The sequence below is a fragment of the Coregonus lavaretus genome (assembly GCF_964263955.1).
Source record: "Coregonus lavaretus genome assembly, chromosome: 12".
NCBI lineage: Eukaryota > Metazoa > Chordata > Actinopteri > Salmoniformes > Salmonidae > Coregonus > Coregonus lavaretus.
The window spans coordinates 13,954,952-13,967,417 of record NC_139999.1 but is presented as its reverse complement, the minus strand read 5'-3'; the positions used below and the strand labels follow the sequence as shown (position 1 = coordinate 13,967,417).

Genomic DNA, 12,466 nt, shown 5'->3' with positions numbered 1-12,466 from the left:
TTTAGGTAGGTTTTGGTGAAAAATACTTAATGGGTACATATACACTATATGGCATACTTGGACCATTTTATTGTGTTTTCCAGACCCACTCAAACATTTTAAGCCACCATTGGGCTGTATGTACCAATTAATTATGGAGATATGACCATGTGAATCCTGTCCAATATGGAGCTGGTTGGTGGTCATTTTGGAAAACTGAGTATAATCAGGGGTGTAGTGCTGCTGTAGCGACTAATCGATGTCTCGCAAGATCACTTAATTAATGATTAATTAGTATTCTGCATAACAGCCTGAATACAATAACATACTATAAAGTTACTGTTAGACCAAAAACCCCACGTAATTTCTTATGAGATTTAAGGATGATTGTGCTGAATGATCACTTTTTTTCTCATGATGCGACCAAAACTAAACAGCGCGCCATAGGATAAATGTGCTCTGATGAAAACAGTACAGGTAGGCTAGTCTGTAGCTTGTTAATATCATCTGCTCTGAAATCCACCCAAAGACTATTTACTCACATCAAGAAGATCTAAATGGATATTCGCATGAAACAGAGTGAGATCAAATGGTTATGGTTGGCATTCAGATGCAGCTTGTACATTTCACCCGTCAATTGAGAAGAAGAAGAATTCATGATTGAGAGTGATGGCCTATTTTGAAATGAGGTAGGCATAATTTGCTGTTTGAGAGTATTAAAAATACAAACATTTATTGAAGTCAATGTGTGTAGGCATAGGATGACGTTGTGTTTGGATGGCCTCCTGTAGCTCAGTTGGTAGAGCATGGGGCTTGCAACGCCAGGGTTGTGGGTTCGAATCCCACGGGGGGCCAGTATGAAAAAACGTCTGCTAAATTACTAAAATGTCAAATGTAAAATGATGGTGTGTTTTATGCATATAAATGGATATTATTTAACAGGCTATGGTGCAAATGTTGATTGAGAAATTACTATGTAATTTTTTGGGGGGGCCTCCGGCACCTCAAAATATATCACTACACCACTGAGTATAATAGGTTAAATCTGCAATGGCAAAATAGCTAGACGTCTTTGTGTAGACTTTTACTCACTTTGTGTAAAAACTGAAAGGTCTCATCATAATGGGTTACCTGTCTCTCTGCTGGACATAATGCATTCCTATGGGGTTTTACCTAAAGTGACGTGTACAGGGCAGGTTTCCTGTCATTTTTCTTTTTAAAATTGACACAAAACAGAATGTCATATTATATATCATTGCAGTCAGTAGACTTCAGGGAACACCCATATTACTTTTTAGAGTGTTTACATGTAAAACTATTGGAACTAGTCATGAAAACATTCATTTGGCACACGTTTTCACCACTTTTCTGCTACAAGTTTAAAGGATAAGTATATATGGCGTTTGTGGGCCAATTTGTTTTCCAGACCCCCTCAAACATTTTAAGTTATCATTGGGCTGTAAGTACCACTTATTTATGGCGATATGGCCAAGTGAATCCTGTCCAATATGGCCCCATGCAGCTGGTTGGTGGTCATATGGGAAATGGTAGCCAGGGGGGTAGTGGACCAAATCTGTGATGGCACTATAGCCAAGAATACTTCTTTAGACATGCCCCAGCTGTGTGAAATTTTGTGGCTCTATCAAAAAGTCCAAAACGTTTTCCCGTAGTCATTGGACTATGGTCAAAATGACCTCAATATGACCCCCTTGAAGGTCTTAAGAGTATTTTGTCGTCTATATTATCTGTATATTATCTGTGGGGTTTATTTAGTGGGTAGATAACGTTACAAAGTCATTTTGATATTGTTTGGAATGATTTTACCCTATTTTCTTCTAACAGGAAATCCGAATGGTTGACTTACATGCTTCCCAGACTGCATCCAATCTTCAAAAATGTTCCTTAAGGTATCTAGTATTAGTGTACTATGTTTGATACTTGTATCATAAAGTGGAACGATCTTGGGTATATATGGTTCTTATCCGCTGGACTCTAACTGCTCTGTACAGAAACAATCTCTTCACAAATAACACAAAAGTAAACCATTTACTGTATTATTTATTATAGACATAACTGACTGCTGCTTTTTAAATTAAACATGGATTTCCAGAAGGGCTTGATGGAAAGGGTATCATGGGCATGGTCAGCTTTGAAAAGCAGCTCTATGAATATACTCATGGGCTACTCTGTATGGATTCATACTGAAATGTGTAATTAACGGCTTTCATGCCCTCGTCTTCATCAACGACCAGATACGACTATGGGGATTGGTGGGATGAGCAGGATGTGCACATCCATCACATTGGTCCCCGTTAACCCTGGTAGGAGCAGCCGCTGCCCACCAGACAGGCGTGAAAAGAAGGTGAAGGAATCATTGTTGACGAGGAAGACATCAGTGTCCAGCCCCTGTGCTCGTGCTTCTTCTCCAAGCCCTGCGTCTGTTACCGCCCCTGCTGCCACAGTTGGCCCGTCCTGACCATCGGTCCCACCACTCAGGAACAGGGGACCCTTCGGAGGGAGCTCCATGCCTCCCAGCTCAAGCCCTACTCGCAGGGCCAGCTCCTGGTTCCGCCCACCACGCCCCTTGCCTGTCAACTGCACAGTGGGCTCTCCCCCAGCCAGCAGACAGGTGGCTCCCCAGCCCTCCCCACGTCCCTCACCAAGCACTTGCATTGCACGGCACAAGTCCCAGCTTTCCACGCCTGTCTCTGGCCCCAGCTTCAGAATCTCAGCAGGCAACTCAGGAGGGGGCTCATCACGGGAGCAGGCAAAGCGAGCAAGTAGACCATAAAGGCGGGCGACAGACTGTACGTCTCCACACACCCCTGGCGACAGCACAACTGGACGGAATCCGAGCTCCCGCGCACGTCTCCCTGCACATTCCAGAGCAATGCTATTGGAGCCAATCACAGCATTGAGAACATGTGCCGCCCTGTCTGACTGCTCTCCAGCCTCCTCCCATCGTGGAGCTGAGCGTCCAAGGACCTCTTTCACTGAGACAGGGAGAGAGGAGGACAGCCCGTAACGTTCTAGGACCGACCAAATCTCCTCAGGCCACACCTCAGTCCACACTGTGGGGCCACTGGCTATCAAGTCCAGGGGATCTCCGATTACATCAGACAGAACCAGGGCCACCACCTGTTAGAAAATGTAAACAGGAACATTTTATTTTACCAAATACGACCAGAATGTAAAGCTAATGTGCAAGAAGTTCAGGTCTTTGGGTGAAAACTCTATAATGAGCTAGTACAGTTGTGTTCTTACCTGAGCAGGGTGAGCACAGTGTGCAAGTCCTCCTCCTTTCAATAACGACAGGGCACGGCGTACAGAGTTAAGCTCCTGAATGGTGGCACCAGCACCAGCCAGTCTGCGTGTAACATCCTGTTTCTCCTGAAGAGAGATTGGTGGGACTGGTGCAGGCAAGAGTGCAGATCCTCCTCCTATACACACACCGAATAAGTATGTAAATATTTACGGACAACCTAGTTTGATTGACATAATTACATGATTTAGTAGTTAGGTATCAGTTTACCTGAGATGAGTACAAGCAACAGGTCATTCTCTGTCAGTGTGCTGGCCAGCTCCTTGATACAGTCAGCTGCCCTCTGGGCATCAGCATCTGGCAGGTTGTGTTTAGCGCCCTCCATCACTGTGATGTGACTTCCATCCTTCAACAACATCTGGCTGAGGAGGAATTGAGCAATTAATTTACCAACCCACCAACCAACCCACCAACCCGATCCCACCCACAAACAATTTGGTTCTAGTTGCTTACTCTTTTCCATGCTGCCGTAGTGTCTCCTGAATGCCGTGTGGCACACTGATCACTCCTCTCACCAAGTGGTCCCCCACAATCCTCTCTGCCTCGGCAGCCATGCCCAGCACAGCTTTGCCAAAGCCTACCAGGTGAAGGTTGTTTTTTAGCGTGAAGCTGTGTCCATTCACTAGGAGGGCGTCTCCTGTACGCTCCAGACCCTGCCGCACCACAATGTCTGGTTGCACAGCTTCGATAGCTGTAGAAAACACCTCCCGTGCTCGCATGTCAAGTGACATTCTGCAAACTGTGGCTCGCCTCACCCCCACAGGGGCCAGTAAAGATAAAGGCCGGAACAGGGACACAACACGAGCCATCAGGCTGTCCTTACAGGGAGCACCTGGGGCAAGGAGAAAGGCCATGTTTATGGATCACAGGATGTCCTGTCAATTACGACCACCCCCTTTGACGTTTCTGCTGTTCTGATTTTACTGGTTATTTACCAAAAGGGACACACCCAAGATAATCCAGATAGAAAGGGGCCTACTAGTTGACCTTCTGTCACTTGCCTTGAGATGCCCACACAACACATCGGATAAACCCATAGTCTTTCTGCATTTAGTTGACAAGTCATTATGACTGAATCCTACAGAGGTTGCCTACCTGTACACAGGGTATGGGGAACCTCTGGATTTCCTCCGTGCTCCGTGTGAGAGCTGTGTACTTGCAGAGTCAGGATCAGCGCTAAGGCAGTGTGGCAAAATCTGGACAGAGCTCAACTCAAGTTGAATGTGTACCCTCTGTGTAATGATTGACTCAAGCTTGACCATAGGGCAGGAAAAGTGAGCAGTCTGCGTGTTTGTGTCTTCAGATGTACAATCAGCTACTACCCAGGGTCAAAACACACAGTAATATTCAATTTGAGCGAATAGGTATAAAACATATTGACTGGAATGAGGACAGATCCACCTTGTGGCAGGGTGGATGGATGAGTGCTGAATATTCAAACCTCTCTCACTCACATACAGCTAAATGCCAAAATAAAGGAAACACCAACATAACGTTTCTTAATAGGGTGTTGGGCCACCACGAGCTGCCAGAACAGCTTCAAGGTGCCTTGGCATAGATTCTACAAGTGTCTAGAACTATTGGAGGGATGCGACACCATTCTTCCATGAGAAATTCCATAATTTGGTGTTTTGTTGATGGTGGTGGAAAACGCTGTCTTGGCGCCGCTCCAGAATCTCACATAAGTGTTCAATTGGGTTGAGATCTGGTGACTTGAGACACACACCCACCCTCTAAACCCCATTTGTTCATTTGAGACCACTCTTTTAAAGTAAATGAGATCACTTCTTCAAGTTAAGTTTATTCAACCATGGAAACCAAAATAATGGGCAACTGGGCATTTTTATACATGGCCCTAAGCATGATGATGTTAATTGCTTAATGAACTCATGGGAGCCACACCTGTGTGGAAGCACCTGCTTTCAATATAGTTTGTATCCATCATTTACTCAAGTGTTTCATTTATTTTGGCAGTTACTTGTACATTGCTAACGTCAAGATTAGGAGCAGCCGCTGCCCACCAGACAGGCGTGAAAAGAAGGTGAAGGAATCATTGTTGACGAGGAAGACATCAGTGTCCAGCCCCTGTGCTCGTGCTCCAAGCCCTGCGGGTGTCTCCCGAGTGGCGCAGTGGTCTAAGGCACTGCATCGCAGTGCTAGCTGTGCCACTAGAGATCCTGGTTCGAATCCAGGCTCTGTCGTAGCCGGCCGCGACCGGGAGACCCATGGGGCGGCGCACAATTGGCCCAGCGTCGTCCAGGGTAGGGGAGGGAATGGCCGGCAGGGATGTAGCTCAGTTGGTAGAGCATGGTGTTTGCAATGCCAGGGTTGTAGGTTTGATTCCCACGGGGGGCCAGTATGTAAAAGGAATGTATGCACTCACAAACTGTAAGTCGCTCTGGATAAGAGCGTCTGCTAAATGACGTAAATGTAAGATGGGAAGCACACTCATTTTTTCCATGTGCTCATCATCTGTCCATGGGTAGGCTATAACCTGCAAGCTGGTAATGTGATGGAAAGGTAAATGTCTCTCTTTCTGAGTGACAACTACCACCACTAAAAAACAAAAAATGTATAGGTACTGATTGGATAGATATTATGGTAATCACCCCACCCTGCCCTCTGATTGGATAGGTGGATTTTGCCCTGGGGTGTATTCATTACGCCGATTCGGTTGCAATTGTTTCATCTGTTGCAAAATGCTTCCCTGCTCTAAAGTGGAGTGAAGTTCCCGGGGTTCCTTCCAACTACTTTCAGACACTTATTTTTTTAAAGAGAGACATGGCTGAACTACAACTTCCGTTTAACAAAACAGAACTCAGCGTTTAGAGTAAGCGGTTGCAACAGACGAAACGTTTTGCAACAATTGGCGTAATGAATACACCCCAGGGCTAGGGGTCGATTTATAGAAACCAATGACTGCAAACTCACCTGCATTGCTACTTCGGTTATTCTTTCTTGACAGTCAGAGCACGTGTTATTGTATGTCTGATAAGTAGTTACAATTATTGTAAACGTGCGGATTGAAAAAGGTTGCTCTGCTCCCTTTTTGTATGTATCCAAAAGCGTTATAAATGCGTCTTCCTTGTTTTTATTCTGTGCTCTGATGGTTGTGCGTAAAACATTAACTGACTGTACCGCGATAGTTGTTGTATGTATCGCGAGAGTTAATGCGCGTGTCTGTGGAACTTGTGGGTAGCGGATGTATCGAAGGCAGTGGTTTTACATGACTCGAATAAGAAGTATCCCAGGCGGGCTTTCTTTACAGTTTTTGAAACACAAAGTTATATTTTTACAAAGTAGTAAAGCTCCTATTTTAAAAAGCACAGAAATAGATTATCATATAATAAATTCAAGTAGAAAACGAGGGTCTGCGCCCCCTCAAAGAGCCCATCATGAAGCTGACGGACAATGTGCTGCGGAGCTTCAGGGTTGCAAAGGTTTTCCGAGAAAATTCAGACAAAATCAACTGTTTTGATTTCAGTTCAAACGGCGAAACCATAATTTCTAGCAGCGACGATGACTCCCTGGTTTTATACGACTGCCAGGAGGGAAAGTAAGACATACATTCAATTAATATTAATCGACTGTTTTTTCCGCACTGCATGCTATTAGGGTAGGCCGACCCCCGCGCTGTAACTAGCATCTTCTCCGTTAGTAGTACTAGTGAGGCCTACTGCGGTATGCAAAATCCTCGGTCTCGAGTTAAGACACTAGCGGAGTTTGAGCGGATGCAGGTCTGGCTTGTTAGTTGGATAACAAAACTATAACTTGTATTTCATCTAATTTCCCACAAGGGTGTAGTTAGTGTATTGTGGAGGTAAAATAAATAACAATATATAACAATTGTATGTGCTAGTCTAGGTTAGCCCTATATGTGGCTGCTATAACCGTCCTGATTATGATTACGTTGTTGAGAGTTCAGAGGCAGTTGGCTTTGCTAGAAGTTTCTGTGCCAGCAATCTAACATGGTTGCTTAATTTTTTTCCCCCATCCTGTGCTGGTCCAGACCCAAGCGGACCCTCTACAGTAAGAAGTATGGAGTGGATCTGATCAGGTACACACATGCAGCCAACACCGTGGTCTACAGCTCCAACAAAATTGATGGTATGTTAGTGCTTAAAGGCAAAGAGGCGATTTGTAATCAGTAGGCCTATACCTGCCAATAAGTAGTTGTCCATGTAACTCTTGCCTGGCACCTTTCAGATTGTTCATAGGGATTTCCTGACAGTCTGAATGCGTTAACCTCAGCCTGGGGCGGTCGACCATGCTCACTCTGGTCTGAGGTAGTTGTTTGTACAGTTTGAGGGTCCGTGATTCTGCCCGATACAGGAGCTAACTGTACAAGCCACTGCCTTGCCTAGGGTGGGGTCTACTCATCCGACCTGCCCAGTGCCCATCGCCTCCTGGATCGGAAGCTCTACTTGCTCTCTAGTTGTCTGATGCGGTGATGAATGGGAATGCCATGCTGTCTTCTGCCCATAACCCCATGCCTTTATGATAATTGCAGACACTATCCGGTACCTCTCCCTCCATGACAACAAGTACATCCGGTACTTCCCCGGACACAACAAAAGGTGAGGACTGAGTCAGAGAAACACAATTGGCTGAGGGGTAGTTTAGGCTACATTAATGTACTATTACTTGAGTATTGTCTCTCATCAAGGTAGATGTTTTTATACCTTTAACATTAATGTTTCAGAGTGACGGCTCTCTCCATGTCCCCTGTGGATGACACGTTTATCTCAGGATCTTTAGACAAGACAATTCGGCTATGGGACCTGCGGTCTCCAAACTGCCAGGTGGGTTCCCTTCACTCACTAGGTCTTGTTAAAGGTTGACTCAGCAAAATGATGCTGCCACGAGTAGCACTGCAGATATTGCGATGGACGAGATGCACAACTTTGCTTTCACACAGTCACACACAGTATCTGCACATGTGCATGGGTTCGCTTCACGCTTTAACAATGTGGTAGCCACGGGACCAAAACAGCGGACAATTTTAGCCTTGTGCTTCAACGCTCTTAGTTAATGCGGAAATGTACCCACTATGCTGTTTACTTTCTGCATCTACGTCATATTGCTGTCTACCTTTACTTCTCCTTGACATTGATGATCAATTGACTCTAGATCAGGGATGCACGCTTGCCACTTTCCGTGATATTTGCCTTTTTGATCTCAAAATAGGTAATCCATGTGAATCTTGTAGATCCGTAAAAAAAAAAAATGGAGGGGGTGGGTTGACAGTGCACAGACACAGTGTATCACCCATTGAGCTATAAAAGAGGTGCAAAAAAATATTTTCCCTGGGAGAATCTCAATTGCATACTGCTCACGTCCTCTCTCCTCGCCTCCTTCTCAAAACCCATTGGAGGATAAGGTCAGATGGGCGGGACCTCTGGCTTTCTCTTCCAATGGATAGCAGTTTGGCATAGAATACTGACAACTGCGAATGCAAACAGAACAAAACAGCGGTACCAAGTAGGCCTAGTAAACAAAATATCCCATCGATAAAGGCATGACACCATCTATATTTAGGCTAGTTGCATTAATGTTAAACAAACGCTGTAAACAAAAGGTGAATGGAGATCCAGATAACCAAAACACAGCCTACTACAGTGAGATGCAGCCATGCACAGCTGTCTTGCCAAACAAATAGGCCTAAAGGCCTGCTTCAGACATGGAAAATCATGCCGCTCATGAGTACAGCAACACGTTATGATATGGCACAATACACTTCTGTGGATTAAATTTGACCCACGTAATAATTTAAGCAATGCCAGCCCACCATATACATGTTTCCAGAGTATTGAGATTAACAAATAAATAATACATATTTGAACATTCTCAGAAAATATGCAAATTATATGCACACACAAAAAAAGTCATCATTTTGGACCCTTGCCAGTTCGCGTCCCTGTTCTAGATGTGCCTTTGCTCTGTCTGTGACTGTCTCTGTCACTACCAGGGCCTGATGCACCTCCAGGGGAAGCCAGTTTGCTCCTTTGATCCTGAGGGTCTGATCTTTGCTGCTGGAGTGAACTCCGAGATGGTCAAACTGTATGACCTGCGATCCTTTGACAAGGTAACAGTAATTTTCAGGGCTGACTTTGGACTTTTCAGGAAAGGATGTAGGATGTGGTACAGATTGTAGTGTTTTCTCTGCTTTCTGTATTATAGTTGCATGTGTATTGAGAGCTGTGAATGCGGGTCAGTGGTAGATGGTTGTCTTCAGATTAACTTTTCTTGTTGGGTTCTCTTTAGGGTCCTTTTGCTACCTTCAAGCTACAGTACGACCGTACGTGTGAGTGGACAGGACTCAAGTTCAGCAACGATGGGAAGCTCATCCTTGTCTCAACCAATGGGGGTGCTCTCCGCCTCCTCGATGCTTTCAAGGGAGCTGTGATGCATTCCTTTGGGGTGAGAGATCATACACATTCATGCAGACACTTAAAACCTAGACGGACACTGTTGAATACTCTTGATACTTAATGCAAAGACTCTTGAACTGACATACATTTCACAACGAGCAAGTTGCACAATAAGTGAAATGATAGGCCTATACTTATAGACACTCTACTTTATCCTACAGGGCTACAACAACAGCAAAGCTGTGACGCTGGAGGCCTCCTTCACTCCTGATTCTCAGTTTATTATGATCGGTAAGTCCACAGAGACTGGGAAGGTGAGGTAACAGGCTCTATGTTCTGTAAAGTAAGACAGGACAGTTCCAATTGTCTTCCCATTCTACCACAGAATAATTTGGTAGTAATAATTTGAAACTGCAAATTAAACCTAACCTGGAAACATTACACACTAAAACAGTAGTTCAGCTCCCTCTCATTTTCCCGTGGTCTGACGGGTGGTTGTCTCTCAGGCTCTGAGGATGGGAAGATCCATGTGTGGAATGCAGAGGGTGGGATGAAGGTGGCGGTTCTGGATGGGAAGCACACGGGTCCCGTCACCTGCCTTCAGTTCAACCCCAAATTCATGACTTTTTCTAGTGCCTGTTCAAACATGGTAAGATTAGTTGTGTTGAACACACACGCAATCTCACATACAGTACATGAATGCTCAGTAAGTATTTTGTCCTCTGCAGGCATTCTGGCTCCCCACTATTGATGATTGATTGAGAGAGAGAGATGCTATGGAGGCCACTGGCAACGTGAGATCCCATTTAAAACCAGCAGGTGTAGGCACATCCAGCTCTGTGTGTGTGTGGCCAATTCAAGTTGATTGTAAATATGTAGGACTTCAGGAATATACATTGTCAGATTTTTGTAACATTAAATGTTTTCATTTTCTAACAAGTGTTGGACTTCTATGTGTGAGTGTTGATATGTGTGTCTATTCCTAATCAGAGGTTGTTTACCTACACCCAGTCAGTGAACCACACAGCATCATTAGCACTAGCAGGCTAGTCTAGCCTATTCTGGGACAGCTGGGGTGTATTTATTCAGACCAAGACCATAGCAAAACGTTTCGCAACTGAGACTTTTTACTCCAAACTGAAATTGTTTTTGCAACAAAAACCAGAGTTTCAATTGGACAAATTCAGGTAGGTCCCTACTTATTTCGGGATGTAGCTTAGTTGGTAGAGCATGGCGTTTGCAATGCCAGGGTTGTGGGTTCGATTCCCACGGGGGGCCAGTATGAAACATAAAATAAATAAATAAATACAAATAATGTAAGTCGCTCTGGATAAGAGCGTCTGCTAAATGACAAAAAATGTAAATGTAAAAATGTTCTGTTTGAATAGTTTGGTTCCTAGTGAATACACCCCTGGTGATTTTATAATGTACTACCACAGTGCATTCCTAATGGGAAATTTGTAGACTCGTCTCAACTGATGGGTTAATATCAACAGGAGGGTGTGTTCAGCTGGTGAAGTGTTATCTGTGTATGTATGCCTAACCTCTGGCACACATCAATTTCTACCTGACCTGTGGGTTAAAAATCTTAGGGTTACACATCATCAAATATGATCTATTATATTGACAAGATGGTCGCGTGACCGCTCTAACAATGGAAATACACGTCCTCAAAAATGGAAGGCAGGCAGGAGGATGCGAGATCAGGTGGGACCATTCTAGCCAATGAAAGGGCAGAGAGAAGTTAATTTTTTTTGCCGAAATGCCACGTGCATCCAATTTATATCTGTGCATTCGTAACAACCTGACCATTATTATGAAACGTATATTCAATAAGCCTCACGTAGCAAATGAGCAATTACATTTTTTGTTGACCAAATTCGACACTCGTTGACTTCCATACAAAAATTCCTCACTTAGTGGTCTTACTTTCGTGGAAAGATTTTGGAGTATACCCTTTTCCTCTTGACATTCAGTAGCTCTCCCGACCCCCTCCCTTAATACTTGCCCAGCCACTCAAAGGACAGTGCACATTACTGAAGTTATGGAAGAATTATGACAAGGCAAGCAGCAACATGGGAATGATTGACCAACCAAGTCATGCAGGGATCCCTTGCAAAAGAGACATTGGTCTCAATGGGACTCCCTGTCTAAATAAAGGTTAACATGCATTTAATGAAGATGGAAATATGTCATAAACATCTACTGAAAGCCCCTGAAGCAAGGCTACTAGGCCAGAGGTCCGATTCAACAAGTAAGCACGTGTCCACAGTAAAATTCAACCTTTCCAGTGGTGATAAAACCAAAATATTTACTTTAGACTGCATTACCACTGTCTTCTTGGAAAGGAGCATGTCTACCTCTGAACAAGGTCAATTGGCAGCAATACTCTGAAACCTGCTGCTTGAAGTCACAGATGAGGAAATTAGTTAGTTGTTAGCTGCAACAAACTAGGAAGAGGTCCGTGATTGAAGCAGTCATGCAATTCTTGGAAAGAGAAATTACCATTTACAAGGAACACAAAAAGGCGCTTGGTTCCTAATTCTGGAATTGCATTAGGAGTAATGGTAGTCTGAGGCATTTCAGGGAATTCAAACATAGCGTTCTTGAAATAGATTTAACTGTGGGACAGTTTCTCAGAACATTGGATTAGGATGAAAATGTTCCAGTGTTGTGTTTATTACTGTGTCCCTAATTAGATTTTGACAACAATAGGTCACTACAGCCAAGTTGTTACTTTCACAAAAATATCTATATTCTTCCTAATTTATAAAAACTAATTACTTCTATTCAA

General features: G+C 44.1%; 2 protein-coding genes across 2 annotated transcripts; one reads left to right on the top strand and one right to left on the bottom strand.

Annotated features, from left to right (window-relative positions):
* Positions 1 to 2,019: 2,019 nt before the first annotated feature.
* Positions 2,020 to 6,406, bottom strand: glyctk (glycerate kinase). Its single transcript, XM_084173831.1, has 6 exons — positions 6,233 to 6,406; positions 4,397 to 4,619; positions 3,755 to 4,133; positions 3,512 to 3,663; positions 3,244 to 3,419; positions 2,020 to 3,117 (listed from the first exon to the last, which is right to left on the bottom strand). The coding sequence occupies exons 3-6, from the start codon at positions 4,108 to 4,110 to the stop codon at positions 2,221 to 2,223; spliced, it is 1,581 nt and encodes a 526-aa protein (XP_084029957.1). The 5' UTR covers positions 4,111 to 4,133; positions 4,397 to 4,619; positions 6,233 to 6,406; the 3' UTR covers positions 2,020 to 2,220.
* LOC311139007 (WD repeat-containing protein 82-like) lies at positions 6,396 to 10,613 on the top strand. Its single transcript, XM_084173832.1, has 9 exons — positions 6,396 to 6,857; positions 7,311 to 7,408; positions 7,812 to 7,878; positions 8,004 to 8,103; positions 9,270 to 9,386; positions 9,566 to 9,721; positions 9,894 to 9,963; positions 10,179 to 10,321; positions 10,401 to 10,613. Exons 1-9 carry the CDS (start codon positions 6,697 to 6,699, stop codon positions 10,428 to 10,430), a joined length of 942 nt encoding a protein of 313 aa, XP_084029958.1. The 5' UTR covers positions 6,396 to 6,696; the 3' UTR covers positions 10,431 to 10,613.
* The last annotated feature ends 1,853 nt before the right edge of the window (positions 10,614 to 12,466 follow it).

Coding starts and splice junctions, on each gene's coding strand:
- glyctk (XM_084173831.1), bottom strand. CDS start 4,110: ATGGCTCGTGTTGTGTCCCTGTTCCGGCCTTTATCTTTACTGGCCCCT. Junction 3,420..3,511: donor GTTGCTTGTACTCATCTCAG/GTAAACTGATAC, acceptor GTGTGTGTATAG/GAGGAGGATCTGCACTCTTG. Junction 3,118..3,243: donor ACTGTGCTCACCCTGCTCAG/GTAAGAACACAA, acceptor ATTTTCTAACAG/GTGGTGGCCCTGGTTCTGTC.
- LOC311139007 (XM_084173832.1), top strand. CDS start 6,697: ATGAAGCTGACGGACAATGTGCTGCGGAGCTTCAGGGTTGCAAAGGTT. Junction 9,387..9,565: donor ACCTGCGATCCTTTGACAAG/GTAACAGTAATT, acceptor GGTTCTCTTTAG/GGTCCTTTTGCTACCTTCAA. Junction 9,722..9,893: donor CTGTGATGCATTCCTTTGGG/GTGAGAGATCAT, acceptor TTTATCCTACAG/GGCTACAACAACAGCAAAGC.